The sequence below is a fragment of the Anguilla anguilla genome, chromosome 14, assembly GCF_013347855.1.
Source record: "Anguilla anguilla isolate fAngAng1 chromosome 14, fAngAng1.pri, whole genome shotgun sequence".
Taxonomy (NCBI): Eukaryota; Metazoa; Chordata; class Actinopteri; order Anguilliformes; family Anguillidae; genus Anguilla; species Anguilla anguilla.
The window spans coordinates 26,338,789-26,354,663 of record NC_049214.1 but is presented as its reverse complement, the minus strand read 5'-3'; the positions used below and the strand labels follow the sequence as shown (position 1 = coordinate 26,354,663).

The window sequence follows — 15,875 nt, the reverse complement described above, 5'->3', positions numbered from 1 at the left end:
CAGCATCACCGCTCCTGTCCCTGGCTCCACACAATAAAAAAACCTCCTGCCAAACAACTGACGGAGAGCTCATAGTGATAGGATATTGTTCCATAGCTTAGAATAAATGACTGAAAACTATAAAATGCAAACCATACAGCCTATAATATACAACATTATTGAAAATATTTAAGTGTACATTGCAATGTATTTTGATTGTGCTAGTCTGCAAGAGCTTTGAACACATTTACTGTTAACAAGAGCTATTTGCAGGTATTCTGCTGGAAATTCTGAGCCCCAAGAATCCATATGACATTGGGCCCCTTAAAAATATTTTGATGACATTGATAATATCGCGCCCTAGACATTTTTGGCCTGATCCAAGCTGAGGGCCCCGAACATTACCGTAGGGGAATTCGGTTTTGAGGTGTGGCTGTGCAAATACTCGGATAAAATTATAAGTAATCCTTGTGTGCAAAATAAAACGGAATGGGGTAGTATGGGAGAGTGCGCGCGGACAGCTGGAGTTCCGGGTATTAAACAGCAGTAATGCCTCTACTCCTGCTTCAGAGATGCTCTAACGAATCGTGTGTAATCCGCTCTGATGTCGCCGTAAAGAGGGGAGGGCCTGGGGTGAACGCCGGAGGGGGGGACGAGGGAGGAGCCGTATGCGAACGCAGATTGACCGCTGCACGGCGTGAGTGTGACGGACAGGGAAGATGGTGGCTGAAAGGAGATCGGACCGGATTTAGAGAGCTATGAAACGTCGCTAATCACAAACAGGTAAGTTACGTTTATTGCCTCAGGTTACTAGCTTCGGTTTAACCGATTGTCAGCGAAAATTAACAACGTTCAGACTGAACGCGACGTACAAACTGACAACAGCGCGTCAATGAGATGTTAAATAATTGGAAATGCTACACCTGACTGCCAAGCGTCCCTAGACAGACTGGGCCTGGCTGGTTGTCACAATTAGGACTGTGACAGCTGACTCACAATATCGCCTCTGGATAAAACAGAAAGGATACAGCTATTCTGTAAATAACACCATACGTATTTAGCCTGCTTAATCGCACTTTTTGCGTCGTTTTGAAGACGGTCACAGTATCTATTAGGCTATTTAACTGGATTTCATTCGTATCTCCTGATTCAACCGCGACTGCTTAGACGGCGACAGTTCACGATTCTTTTGGTGGGATTGCCATAATGCGAATACTACATTTAATCTCATCTACATTAGACCAGACGGATGACAGAAATTCCCATATCATTTCTACAAACTTGTTAGATATAGGCGTGCTTACTAGAGAAACGAAAATACCGTAAGATGCGGCTTTTACTTAAATTGATTAGGACATTTTCAGTGCAGCTTTTTCCAACTGTCCTGTCTGCAACAAGTCAATTAATTATTGTCTACGATGTAGGCTACACAGCTCGTGCTGCGGCAGAGTCCGGCGGGTCCAGATCCTGCGCTTTTGCGAAATACTGCAGCCTGCGCGCATCTAAATGGCAGTTACCCCGTAACCAGTTTCTCAGCTCAACGTTCCAAATCTGAACCTTCCTGCGAAATTGCCGTACAGATAAAGCTTTACTGGTACCAGGTTGTACGCAGGTATGGTGCGGACAACAGGGACATGGAGTACAGTGTAGTGTACAATGGCGACCAAACCTACTCAGGGTGTTTTTCAGTTACTGATACGACTTCGCAGTCGGCAGCATGTGATACCGACATGTACTGCCACCGTAGAATCCACGTGTGTGTTTTATCATGCTGAGTTGCCTACTCTTTCTTTGGCATTTATCTTCATAATAAGCAGATTCTATATCGGGACACTGGTTTACATTGTTTCATCCCATCATGAAATAGGCTACTGCATATTTTTATAGCTATGGCTTATAAATGTAATATATCCTTCAAAGATAGGCTACTTCTGTATTAGGTCTTACTCTTACTCTTACTAGTGTAAGTAACTGATATAAATGACCGCATAATTTGTACTCAGTCAGCACCAACAGTTGTGGTTTTTGTGATTTACGCTGAAAAAAGTTTAGCGCTCTGCAGTTTTCAGTGAAAATCAGGCTAAAGATTCAAACGTTTGAACATTCTGCGTTAATCAGTGAAACTGTTATAATATGCTGATGGCTTTATATCACAGATCTTACCTTTTGAAATGGATGCGGCCTGCATTCTTATTTCAGCCCTGGAGTTCAAAAGAGAGGCCAAACTGTGGATCACAAGGTTCTGGGATATATTAGTGAGATCCCAGAAGAGCAGGTTTCACAGCTGAGAGTGCGCTGTTCAGGGTGTGACTCACTGCAAGCCGACATGCTACATCCATCTGCAAAAAACTATGTTTCAGAGACAGGGTGCGTGGAAGGCATTGGAGATTCATGACAGAATTCGCCCTGTTTGACGTATTTGTTAAATTGTCAGTATTTCCCTGTGACGTGTGGAAATGTCAACGGGACAGTCGGGCTAACCTCGTTGCTCTGTCTCCTGCAGAGCCCCTGAGCCATGAGCTACACCCAGAAGGCAGAGTCGGCGGAAGGGGCTGGAAGCCACAGGGCCCCGCCCACTCAGCGTCACAGGCAGGCCAATGGGAGAGTGGGGACGGGGGAGGGGGTGCGGTCCGGGTGGCGGCCATGCCAACAGCACAGCCAGGCCGTCGAGGCCCCTGACGAGAGGCAGAACCATCACCATGGTAACCAGCAGCGTTACCGCAGACACGAGTCGTCGGGCAGGGGCGGCGGCGGGCGAACGCGAGGGCCCCGAGGGCCGGCGCAGGAGGGAGGAGCTCAGCAGCAGCAGCAGCCCCGCCCAGGCGTGACCCGCTACCGTCGGGCCCAGCAGCCCAGACACAAGCACCGGGAGCAGGGAGAGGCGGAGCCCCACCGTGCAGCGGGAGGAACGAGTGGCCCCACCATGGGGAGCGAGGAGTGGGCAGGTGCGGGTCCAGGAGTCGGGCTGGAGGGTGACGCAGAGACACTGTCAGGCCCGCCGGGGGATGTAGGGAGTTTAAATGCCATGCGGTTCCACACGGACACAGGGCGACATACACCCAGTGTACACGCCCTGCGTCCAAATCCTGCTCCAGCTCCAGCTCCACCCTCACATTCCCCGGACCATTGCAATGCGGACTTGAACTCCGAATTCTCAAAATGCAGACGCACCCACCGGCAGGGAGAGCAGAGGACGGAACAAACCACAGAACCCAAAGCGGAACCCAAAACGGAACCAACCGGTGGACCTCATGCAAAACCGACCGTTGAACCATTTGCAGAATCAAACGCAGAACCCTACAGAGAACCCAGCACAGAACCCAGTACAGAACCTCATTCCTACACAGAGAGAAATGCAGAACCACGCACAGAAAGTCACACAGAGCCCTACACAGAGTCTTGCAAAGAGCCCTACACAGAGTCATACACAGAGTCCTACAGAGAGCGGCACCCAGAGTCCCACACAGATACACCAGGGCAGCTGGGACAGGGGTATGAGGACATTGAGGGGGAGTGGGAGGGGGAGTGGGTGCGGCAGACGGCCCTGCAGCTCCGTAGGGCGGGGCTGCGCCTCTTTGAGCAGGGGGGGCTGTGGCAGCGTCGCACGGTGGGGTCCCGGCTGCACCACTACGACGGGCTGTCAGACGGGGAGTCGGACAGCCCCGAAAAGGAGCCGGAGGTCCCTCTTTCCCCATGGGAGCGGGATGGGGAGAAAGCTGAGACTGCTGTCAGGAGGAGACGGAGGTCATGGAGTTTGGACAGGGCTTTGGGTGAAGAAGGAGACTGGCCAGAGTCAGAACAGGCTGCTCAGAGGGAGCTGGGACCAGGCAAGCCCCAGGATGAGCAGGCCTCCCAGGGGGACCTGGGACCAGGGGAGCCCCAGGATGAACAAGCCTTCCAGGCAGAACTGGGACCAGGTGAGCCCCAGGATGAACAAGCCTTCCAGGCAGAACTGGGACCAGGTGAGCCCCAGGATGAACAAGCCTTCCAGGCAGAACTGGGACCAGGTGAGCCCCAGGATGAACAAGCCTCCCAGGGGGACCTGGGACCAGGTGAGCCCCAGGATGAACAAGCCTCCCAGGGGGACCTGGGACCAGGTGAGCCCCAGGATGAACAAGCCTCTCAGGGGGACCTGGGACCAGGTGAGCCCCAGGATGAACAAGCCTCTCAGGGGGAGCTGGGACAAGGCGAGGCCCAGCAGGAGCAGGCTTCTCAGAGGATGCTCGGACCAGGCAGGCTCCAGGATGAACAGGCCTCCCTGGGGCAGTTAGGACCAGGTGAGCTCCAGGATGAACAGGCCTCCCTGGGAGAACTGGGCCCAGGCAAACCCCTGCTTGAACAGGCCTCCCAGGGTGAACTGGGACCAGACAAGTCCCAGCAGGAGCAGGCTTCTGAGAGGAAGCTCGGTCCAGGCAAGCTCCAGGATGAACAGGCCTTGCAGGGGAACTTAGGACCAGGCGAGCCCCAGGATGACCAGGCCACTCAGGGGAAGTTGGGACAAGGTGAGCCCCAGGAAGAACAGGCCTTGCAGGGGAAGTTAGGACCAGGCGAAACCCAGGATGAACAGGCCTCCCAGGGGAAGTTAGGACCAGGCAAGCCCCAGGATGAGTACGGAGAAGGCGAACAGAATTGGGGGAGGAGAGACTCCCTCTCTTTGGCTATAAAGGACATTAAGGAGGCCATCCAAGAGGTGAAAACTCGGACCATACGCTCACCCTACACCCCTGAGGAGCCCATGGATCCCGTCTGGGTGATGAGGCAGGACCTCAGCCCCACAGCGGAGTGTGACCAGCAGCTATCGCTGGGCAGTGATGTGAGTATCACTGAGCATCACACCAGCCATTTTTCTGTTTCCCTCTAAATGTCACCTTCATAAAGCTATGACACAAATGTAGCCTAAGTTATACTCTTCTATCTTATTTCTCTCTTTCTCTCTCTCTCCCTCTCTCTCTCGTCAGTCTCTGGACTCAGGCTCCGCCTCTCCTTTGGGGGCGGAGTCTACCAACAGACAGCAGCTGCAGGAGGCGAATTACAGCGCTGAGTCTCCACCCAGCCAAGAGGTGATAGACAGGCTCTTCACCCTAGTATTGCTGTCCCCTCTACAGTACCCACTCCTTTACATTGCTGATTAGATACACTCTAACAACTGTGTTTGTATTGCAGCCGAGGAAGACCTTAGCCTCATTCCCAACCTATGTGGATGGTAAGCATCTCATAGCAGAATCTCAGATACTGTAGCTAGTATATTGCCGCATTGCCACGGGTTAATAGCATACAACGGAAAAGAACGTAATAATATAGACAGTAGTGAAAATTAAGAATAGTAGAATTTTTACCAGGGATGAGAGTAGTCAGTGTTCGCTGAGTAATTACCTGGTACGTTGGATTGTTTAATTAGTAATTAATTTGATGGTTGTTTGTTGGATGGATTAGCTGATTAATTGATTTGTATTGATTTATAAATTGATCAAATAATTTACCTTTGATTATTGAATGGTTTTCCTTTATAATTGGGGTATTTTATTGCTAGCCTTTTCTATGATTTCTGGATGGTGTGACTGATTAGTTGTGCCGATTGATTGCTTTTCCTTTCAGTTCCGGGACCATGTGACCCTGAGGATCTGATCGATGGGATCATATTTGCGGCAAATTACCTGGGCTCCACCCAGCTACTATCTGACAAAACGCCGTCGAAGAGTGTGCGCATGACGCAAGCACAGGAGGCCGTCAGCCGAGTCCGGGTGCGTTTTCTCTCTCCTGAGCTGATCTGAGTACAGTGTTTCTGTGGACGGTCTGTACACTGCCTCTCTACAACGCTGATCTGTGTACAGTGTTTCTGTGGACGGTCTGTACACTGCCTCTCTACAACGCTGATCTGTGTACAGTGTTACTGTGGACGGTCTGTACACTGTCTCTCTACAACCCTGATCTGAGTACAGTACACTGTTGAGCAGTGTGGTGTGTGATGTGAGGGTGTATGAGGTGTTGACTGCAGTTTTGCACTACTGCACTATGTGTGTGATGATGTGATGTGAAGTTGTTTCTGCAGTCAGACTAACAGACCTCAACATTACTGTCCTGGCGGGCATTGGGGGGGGGGGGGGGGTTGTTATTCTGTGGCTAGCCCTGCCCTCCTCTGTCTGCTCTGACCACTGCTCTCTCGTTGTTTCCAACAGATGGCAAAAAGCAGGAAGAAGGTACAGCATCCGCCTCGTATGCCTCTGTCTCTTTCTCTCTCCCTCTCTCTTTCTCTCTCAGAACCCCCCTCTCTCTTTTCTGATTACCTCACAGTTTCTGAATCTGTGTATGTGTATTCTGGGCAGTCTGTATGTAGTTGAACGTGTGTATGCGCGATGTGCATGTGTACTGAGTAATGTGTGACATGCACAGGGTCGTTTGTATTGCGTGTATGCTAGTAGTGCTAGCTGTAGTTCAATGTGAATGTGTGTATGTGTGTGTGTGTGTGTCTGTGTGCGTGTGTGTGTGTGTGTGTGCACGTGTGCGTGTGTGTGTGTCTGTGTGCGTGTGGTTGGGTGTGCGTGGGTGTGTGTGTTTGTGCTTGGGTGTGTGTGTCTGTGTGTGTGGTTGGGTGTGCGTGTGTCTGTGTATTTGTGTTTGGGTGTGTGTGTCTGTGTGTGTGGTTGGGTGTGTGTGTGTGTGTTTGTGTGTGTGTGTGCATATGTGTTTGTCTGCATTGATGAGTATTATTAATGTGCACAGGGAATTTTGTGTGTGTGACATTAGCCTGTCGGTTGCCTTGGTAGCGTTGCTTAAGTGTTAAGCGTTGGTTAAGTGTTGTAAATCTTCCCTCAGTGCCAGCAGAGTCCAGAGGTCCAGACCCCGGTCACCACTGAGGTGGACCTGTTCATCTCCACACAGAGAATCAAAGTGCTGAACGCAGACTCACAGGTACTGTACACCTGTCTCTCTCTGCATCTGTCTATCTGTCTATCTGTCTATCTGTCTATCTGTCTATCTATCCCTCTTCTTTTCTTCACCTCCTTCACCTCTTCCTACCCTGCTCCTGCCTTCTCCCTCCCTTCTGCTAAGTGTCATTATAAGGTGACTATTTAAGAATTTGCAAATGAACACTTTTCAGTGCACCCCCCTCCCCCCTCACTGGTCACACTGGGAATACTTCTCTGGTAATGACATCTGACAAAGGAGGATAATTTGTAGAGACATTTTTCCTGAGTCACTGACAGATGTCTTCTGACACGTATATAAAAATAGACTGCATGGAAGTTTTTATAAAGAGAACAGACACGTTTGGGGATGACTAATATTGTGAATACTGGAGAACCAAAGGCTTCAGAGAAGCTAAGCGTTAGATAAAAGCATTCAAAAGTATTCACAATACAGGAGGCATTGTTAGGTCAGCTTCTTTCTTATCTACATGCTAACCGCACTCTGACCACAACCAAACCATACCCTAAACACTCTCTGACCACACCTTGACCACTCCCTAACCCCGCCCTTCCCACTGACAGGAGGCGATGATGGACCACCCTCTGAGGACCATCTCCTACATCGCCGACATTGGGGACATCGTGGTGCTCATGGCTCGCCGCAGGAGGCCCCGCCCCCGATCGCAGGAGCTGGGGGAGGCCGGTGACCCCGCCCCGGAAGGGAGGGGCCAGTGTACTGACCCCGCCCCGGAAGGGAGGGGCCTGTGCAACGACCCCGCCCAGGAGGAGAGGCGCCAGTACAGGATGATCTGCCACGTCTTTGAGTCTGAGGATGTTAGTGTCTCTTTCTCTCTCCGTTTCTCTCTCTCTCTCTCTCTCTCTCTCACTCTCTTTGCGCTCGCTTCTCTCTCTACAGGGAATCCTTTATAATGCTGTAATTATATAATTCAGTAAAACTCTAGTTGCTTTATCTCTCAATTTAAAACATTTTTTGGCTTAAAAGAAAGTTAGAGGGACGTTTTTTTAAAAGCTACCACTTCTGTGCGCATGTTCCAGTGTGAAGTTGTTGGGAGTTCTTCCATTTTTTCCTGATGCTTCTTCAGCTTTTATATACTGCAGTGCGAGCTCAGCCTGTGCTTTCTGTCTCAGCCAGCGTCAGCCTGTGTCAGCTTATTTCAGCCTGCGTCAGCCTGCGTCTGCCTGTGTCAGCTGTTCTCTGTGCTTGCTGCAGGCCCAGCTTATCGCGCAGTCGATTGGCCAGGCCTTCAGCGTGGCGTACCAGGAGTTCCTGCGCGCCAACGGCATCGACCCCGAGGACCTGAGCCAGAGGGAGTACAGCGACCTGCTCAGCACGCAGGACATGTACAACGATGACCTCATCCACTTCTCCAAGTCCGAGAACTGCAAAGACGTAGGTGACACACAGCGTTACGGGTGTGGGGGATACAGCTGCCAACCCACACCTGTAACAGTCTCTATCACCCACAGTAACAGGTGTGGGGGATACAGCCTTACAGGTGTGGGGGATAGACAGTGTTACAGGTGTGGGTGATAGAGAGTGTTACAGGTGTGGGTTATACAGTGTTACAGGTGTGGTTGATAGAGACTATTACAGGTGTGGGTGATAGTGTTACAGGTGTAGGTGATAGACAGTGTTACAGGTGTGGGTTATACAGTGTTACAGGTGTGGTTGATAGAAGCTGTTACAGATGTGGGTGATTGACAGTGTTACAGGTGTGGTTGATAGAGGCTGTTACAGGTGTGTGGGTGATTGACAGTGTTACAGGTGTGGTTGATAGAGTCTGTTACAGGTGTGGGTGATTGACAGTGTTACAGGTGTGGGTGATACAGTGTTACAGGTGTAGGTGATAGACAGTGTCATAGGTGTGGGTGATACAGTGTTACAGGTGTGGGTGATTGACAGTGTTACAGGTGTGGTTGATAGAGGCTGTTACAGGTGTGGGTGATTGACAGTGTTACATGTGTGGTTGATAGAGGCTGTTACAGGTGTGTGGGTGATTGACAGTGTTACAGGTGTGGGTGTAGTGTATATAAATATTGTGTGCATAAGCTGTGTGTCCCCGTGTGTCCCTCCCCAGGTGCACATAGAGAAGCAGAAGGGGGAGATTCTGGGCGTGGTCGTGGTGGAGTCGGGGTGGGGCTCCATCCTCCCCACGGTCATCATCGCCAACATGATGCACGGGGGCCCGGCCGAGAAGTCCGGCCGCCTGAGCATCGGGGACCAGATCATGTCCATCAACGGCACCAGCCTGGTGGGCCTGCCCCTCACCACCTGCCAGAGCATCATCAAGGTAGGCCTCACTGCCCACTCCCTCTCTTTCCTCACTTTCACTCTCTCCCACCCTCCTCTCTGTAATCTCTCCCATCTCATCCCTCTCTCCGTCCTCTGGTCTTCGTCCCAAGAATCATGTATTCTACTGTTCTAAAACCTACACTACAAGGGACATTCAATAAAAATAAATTATATTCGAGGGCAGGGCTGCCCAACCCTGTTCCTGGAGATGTGCTGTCCTGTAGGTTTTCATTTCTGCCCTGATTTGGCACACCTGATTCTACTCATTAGCAGCTCAAGGAGACCTCTAGCTGTTGAATGAGGTGAGCTTTGTTAGGGTCGGAGTGAAAACCTGCAGGACGGTAGACATCCAGGGACAGGGTTGTGAAACGCTGCATTAGGTCGGTGCTGGGATGCATCACCCTGCTCCTCTTCCTCGCCCCAGGGGCTGAAGTCTCAGCCGCGGCTCAGACTCAACATCGTCCGGTGCCCCCCAGTCACGACGGTGCTGATCCGAAGACCGGACCTCAGATACCAGCTGGGCTTCAGTGTACAGAACGGCATTGTGGGTATTCCAGTACAGATGCTGTTTGTTCTTTTTGTTTACATTAGAGAAAACGTGTTCAGAACTTCAGATGTTCAGCTCAATAAAAATGCAGCCCACTGGCTAAATCTCTCCAGTGTATTACCTCATTGTTTAAAATTAGATTATTTGAGTACATTTCTTGGAAAAAAAAAAACATTATGATACTGCTTTGAATTAACTTACGTTTAGTTTCATTAGAACTGCAGGATTCTTTATACATTAAGGCACATATGAGCACATTAGGGGTGTGTATGCTTTAAGGGTGTGTGATTTAGGGGCGTGTGCTTTAAGGGTGTGCGTGTGAGTTTGGGGTGTGTCTGAATCTCTCGCCCCTTGCAGATCTGCAGCCTTATGAGGGGCGGGATCGCGGAGAGGGGCGGGGTCCGCGTCGGCCACCGCATCATCGAGATCAGCGGTCAGAGCGTGGTGGCCACGCCCCACGAGAGGATTGTGAACATCCTGTCCAGTGCCGTGGGAGAGGTGAGGCGGGTCCAACAGCCCAAATACCCCACCCCCAGAAACCCAAAATCCCAATGCCCCATCCCCATACATTTCACCCCTAGACACCCGTAAACTCTGAAGCCCCATTCCCAAATACTGCACCCCCCAGACACCCCAAAATCCTACTGCCCAATCCCCAAAATACCCCACCCCCACCCGCAGACGCCCCGAAACCCTAACGAGTGCAGGTTATCCCTCTTTCCCCTACAGATCCACATGAAGACGATGCCGGCTGCCATGTACCGCTTACTGACTGGCCAGGAGCAGCCCGTCTACATCTGACCTAACCGCGCTGCTACTGAGCGTGCTCAGAAACCCGCGAAGGGCGTGTGGTGGTGCTCGTTTGGTGCACCGTGGTTTAAGCGTGGCGACAGTATGGTCTCTCTAAGTAACCATGGTGACGGTGCGGTTTCTCTGTGTCACCTCTCTTATTTATTCACTCAGTTTTCAACCTTGTTTCATTTCCACGTCTGAAAGATGTTAAGCTACTCTTCGCGAGATTCATCTTATTTATTTTATTTATTTATTTTCATTATTGTTGTGGTTACATGGTTATTTATTTAGTAGCTTTCACTTAAGTACTTGAATCGGAGAAAGGCCATGTCTGTCCTCTGAATTTTATGAAATGTCTTTCCTATAGCACTTTTTCAAAGAGCTCCCAACTGAATACATCACAATAAAATAAGTATTGAAACGTCGGTTAAAAGTTCGACCACTAACGTAAGGGGACAATGAGGCTTCACTGCAGGTTCGGAGGTTGAAGACACGGCAATTCCAGGGCCAGTTTCTGCACGTTACTGTTTACAAAAGCGAACACCGCAATAATAAATGTGTAAAAAAAAAAAACACCGCAGCTGGCTACACACTTTAAAGAGGCCGGGTCTAGTCCGCGCCCCTCCCAAATGCTGCAGCGACGTTTACATACAAAAACAAGCGGGAACTCCAGATTACACGATAAATAAAAGCACGAGATGAAGAGAAATATAAGCGCCGCTAAGCGTTTAATGCTAAGTGACTGGCACCTGTGAACGGCAGCTCTGACGCATGAATTAAATGCATTTATATGAAAACTGAAGCTGAGCTTGGAGAAGAGTCTCACTTCTGACTTCTGATCTGAGCTGTACTGGTGCAAAACACTGGGGGGGGGGGGGGGGGGGGGGGGGGGGGGGGGGGGGGGGGGGGGGGGGGGGGGGGGGGGGGTAAATGCCAATGTTTAGAACGCACTCATTATGAATGTAATTGATTTCACTTATGTTTGTCAAATCAGTCTGTGGCTGGATGGTAGTGGTTTAGTTATTTTTTGGGAGACAGTGTAGTATAGTGGTTTGGGAACTGGTCTTGTTACACACAGGTTCAGTTACCCGGAAGGACACTGCTGTTGGACCCCTTGAGCAAGGTGCTTAACCTAAGCTGCTTCAGCACATATCCAGCAGTGTAAATGGATACTACGTGCAAGTAACTCTGGATAAGAGCATCTGCCAAAATACATAAAATGCTGGCTTTGCTTGGTTATGTCGTGTGATATTACTTAGCTACATTCCTGTACCCAGAGCTAGTTTGTACAATTATTTGATATGGATCTTGATTTGTATAGATCATCTTTATTATTTAGGACAATAAAAACAAGGGAAAAAAACCGCAGCAGACTGGGTGGACCGACTTACATTACTTCACCCCCCCCCTCCCCCTTGTGAGTCACACAGCAATTCAATCACATCAGAGGAGTAGGCAGAGTGGGGGTCGAAGGTCACCATATTACCATGACAGGGAAATCTGAGCCAGTCATACAGATTAGGATTATATAAAGAGAATTCACCCCCCCCCCCCCCCCACCCCCTTGGGATAGGCTAGCTCTGTCAGGCTAACCCCCCCCCCCAGACATCTGTGAGACTAATGCACTGCAGGCCAGAGGGGGGGAGGGGGGCTGTGCTGGTCTCCACAGTAACAGAACAGGCAGAACAGTCCAGGTTGGGCTGCTGAGTGGAATTGATGTCAACACATCACACAAGTATGCAGTCGTGCTGCTTTGAAAGTGATCCAACACTAGCAGCCACGGAGAGGTTTTATATAATCTTACAGGTTGGGATTGCCTGGGCAGAAGGCAGAAACTGAAAGGTGTCAGATTCATTCGATACAGAGGTCACATGACCAACGAGATATGCCACATCACAGAAGCAGCGAGTCCTCTCCACTCTCACACAGAAAGTTGATTTTGCACCTGAGTTGTTTAGCCATAAAACAACTTGAAGTTTTTCAATAATAAAAAAAACCCAATCTAAAATCTGAAATTGCTCATTTTTATGTTATGTGCAGTCAAAACTCCACAATCTGCAGTATTCATTTCAGATTATTATAAAATCCGGTAAAACAGATGTAGAGTGAAATATGTGTAACAGCCAAACGTTAAAATTCTGTTCATCAGAACAAATGCACATCCAGGGACGTGTCACAATTTTTGTCTTTTACTGCTTATAAATTGTCCTGCGTGCTGTACACGGTTTAACTCTAATCACACGTTTTGCGCTGTCATTATAGAGAGAAAAATGTAATGGCAGAATGTCATCCCTGTTGTCCCTGTAGGCTGTGATAAAAGGACAGACTGCACAGAAAACTTTAATGTTGAACTGACAAAGGCACTACAGAATTGGCAGATGAAAGTTTATTTATAAAGTTTATAATATAAACAGGCTGGAATTTTAAAAAAAATTCTGCGTAACATAAGTGACATTTAAATGCTAAGAGGCCACATATTACCCAAAATTCAGGGACAGGAAAGCTTGGATGGCATACAATACTTATGACCGCCCCAGCTAACGCCCAAAATGTTCTCGCAGTGTTACTGGAACGTTTTGTCAGCGTTATAGCATTGCCACTGCATGGCCGCAACATTGCGAGGACGTTTTGCGTAGCTGGGCGGCTAGCAGTTAAAGTGATCAAAAAAGTGACCGGTGATAAACTCTCATTCGGCTCTATAGGTGTTAGGGGAATAAAGCCTCACCCACAGACAGACGGACGGACAGACAGACGGAGAGACCAAACTCATTTGTCGAGAAAATGCTGAGCTTTTGTGGAACAATTTTAATCGCCGGGGCACTTGGGTGTGGTTTCTTTTTAGGGGCGGAGCCCCTCGAAGTTGGGGCGTGGTCGCAGGGCGGGGCTCTGTCTACAGCTCGGTGTCCTTGTACTTCTGCGCCTGAGAGTAGTAGCCCTTGGTCTGTTTGGCCAGCTGCCGGCGGTACTCCTCCTCTTCGTCTTCCTCGCCGCGGAAGTGCGGCCGGGTCTCGTACCCGGGCTTGGAGGGAGGGGCCTGCGGCTCAGGGGCGGAGCTGGAACTGAGCGGAGAAGGACAGATCTTCAGCGGGGGGAAGAAAGCACGCAGCACTGGCCCTTTAAGTGGGTGGGAGCACAGCACAAAGACGGGGGTGCGGTTTGGAGGAGTGAGCATTGAGTACGGTGTCAGTGTTAGAGCGCGGTGTTGAGAGAGAGGGGTGCTGCGTAGGTATGTTGGGTCAATTTAAACATCCCAATTTTCGCTTTTTCAGAGGGGGTGCAGTGATGCCTGATGTTCTTACCTCGTTGTCTGTGGTCAATTGTGGTCTTAATGTACTGCCTGTGGTGGATTGTGGCGTTACTCTATTGGCTGCCGTCGATTGCGGTCTTACCCTATTGGTTGTGGTCGATTACGGTCTTACCCTATTGGTTGTGGTCGATTGCGGTCTTACCCTATTGGTTGTGGTCGATTGTGGTCTGGTTTTGGTGGTTTAGCTGGAATGGCGTAGATGTCCGGATGCTTCTGGGCTATTTCCACCTGCCAAAAGAACAAGAAAGCTGTACCTGTAGTGTGCCGTCTGTTGAACAGCTATGTATGTGGGCATGACCTACACACACACACACACACACACACAAGCACATGCACATACTCACACATAGGTGCACACATGCGCACGCACACACACACACACACTCACTGTACACACTGAACACTGACCCTAGCATTCTGGGCTTCCTGCAGCTCCAGAATTCTCTGGGCTCGGGCCTGGTGCTCCATCTCTTGAAAGGCCTTCACCTTCCCCATGAAGGACTTCCCGGCCGGGTCCTCTGCACTCTCCACGGGGGATTCGGGTGGGGGCGGCAGGTTGTCGGGGAGCGCCCTGGACCCACGGCTGGGTTTGAGGGCGACGGGGGGCGGCGGGCGCCGGGAGTCCAGGTTGCGGTCCTGGTCACTGCTGACTGGGGTGCTGGAGTGGGAGTTTCCCCCTTTTTTGCTCTCCCTGGGCTGTGTGAGAACCAGGGTAGGGCTACTGTGACATCACACACCCTGAGCAACTGTACCAGTGTGGGACTACTATGACATCACACACCCTGAGCAACTGCACCAGGCTGGGACTTCTGTGACATCACCCATCATGAACATCTGCACCAGAATAGGACTCCTGTGACCTCACACACCCTGAGCAGCTGCAACAGTGTAGGACTTTTGTGACATCACACACCCTGCACAACTGCACCAGGGTAGGACTCCTGTGACATCACACACCCTGAGCAGCTGCACCAGGGTAGGACTCCTGTGACATCACACAGCCTGAGCAGCTGCACCAGTGTGGGACTCCTGTGACATCACCCGCCCTGCCGGTGGGGCTGAGAGAGGGAGGGAGGACCGGGGGCTCACCTTGGGGGGTTCAGGAACGAAGGACGGGGGGGGACTGGGTTCCCTCAGAACCTCTCTGCTCCCCGATCTCCTCATGGGAGACCGAGGCTCCGGCACAGGCCTGTGGAACTGCGAGAGAAAGAGAGAGTGAGAGGGAGGGGGAGAGAGAGAGGGAGAGGGAGAGGGAGGGAGGGAGGGAGGGAGGGAGGGAGGGAGGGAGGGAGAGGGAGAGGGATGGGGAGAGACAGTAAGTGAGGGAGAGAGAGATGGAGGGAGGGAGGGAGAGGAAAGGGGAGAGAGAGGGAGAGAGGGGGGGAGGGAGGCAAGGAGAGAAAGACGGAGGGAGGGAGAGAGGGGAAGTGAGAGGAAACAACGGGAGGGGGAGAGAGAGGGAGGGAGGGAGAGGAAAGGGGAGAGAGAGGGGGAGGGAGGCAGGGAGAGAAAGACGAAGGGAGGGAGAGAGGGGAAGTGAGAGGAAACAACGGGAGGGGGAGGGAGAGAGAGAGAGAGGGGAGAGAGGGAGGGAGAAACAGAGCGATGGAGGCAGTGAGAGACCGTTTGATTGACAGCTGTGCCTGGCGAGTGGGCGGTTGATGGGCGGCGGCTCACCTCCTCGGGCAGGACGGGCTCGGAGGAGCGGCTGATGGCGGACACCTGCGGCTCGCTGTGCGGCTCGTCCATCATCTCGTCCAGCTCGTTGTCGGTGTAGGCCCCGCCCTCGTCCGCCGTGTCGTCGTAGTCGCTGACCAGCCGGCTGTCCATGCTCAGGTAGTCCGCGCTCATGGACGACAGGTAAGACATGCGGTCCTCCTGCAGGTCCAAGTCCTCCGAGCCATCCAGCTGAGAGACACAACCCAGCCGGGACTGATTAGGGTCATCACAGGGGCGGGAGTATATAGGGAGTTTGAGCAGTGTAGTACTGGAGTATATAGGGAGTTTGAGCAGTGTAGTACTGGAGTA

General features: G+C 51.1%; 2 protein-coding genes across 3 annotated transcripts in view; one reads left to right on the top strand and one right to left on the bottom strand.

Moving 5' to 3' along the window:
- The first annotated feature begins 274 nt into the window (after positions 1 to 274).
- On the top strand, positions 275 to 11,142 carry LOC118212943 (amyloid-beta A4 precursor protein-binding family A member 1-like). Its single transcript, XM_035391490.1, has 13 exons — positions 275 to 762; positions 2,483 to 4,792; positions 4,938 to 5,039; positions 5,143 to 5,182; positions 5,575 to 5,720; positions 6,156 to 6,176; positions 6,793 to 6,888; positions 7,470 to 7,721; positions 8,119 to 8,298; positions 8,987 to 9,199; positions 9,626 to 9,745; positions 10,106 to 10,246; positions 10,478 to 11,142. Exons 2-13 carry the CDS (start codon positions 2,495 to 2,497, stop codon positions 10,547 to 10,549), a joined length of 3,681 nt encoding a protein of 1,226 aa, XP_035247381.1. The 5' UTR covers positions 275 to 762; positions 2,483 to 2,494; the 3' UTR covers positions 10,550 to 11,142.
- A 1,286-nt stretch (positions 11,143 to 12,428) lies between these two features.
- The window catches only part of tjp2a (tight junction protein 2a (zona occludens 2)), a 27,056-nt gene continuing 23,609 nt past the window's right edge, over positions 12,429 to 15,875 (bottom strand). For both annotated transcript variants that reach the window (XM_035391492.1, XM_035391493.1), the window contains exons 20-24: positions 15,525 to 15,755; positions 14,937 to 15,044; positions 14,256 to 14,543; positions 13,990 to 14,075; positions 12,429 to 13,599 (exon numbers count right to left, since the gene is read on the bottom strand). In XM_035391492.1, coding sequence (XP_035247383.1) covers positions 13,431 to 13,599; positions 13,990 to 14,075; positions 14,256 to 14,543; positions 14,937 to 15,044; positions 15,525 to 15,755 — 882 coding nt within the window. In that variant the 3' untranslated portion in view covers positions 12,429 to 13,430. The remainder of the gene's footprint in view (positions 13,600 to 13,989; positions 14,076 to 14,255; positions 14,544 to 14,936; positions 15,045 to 15,524; positions 15,756 to 15,875) is intronic.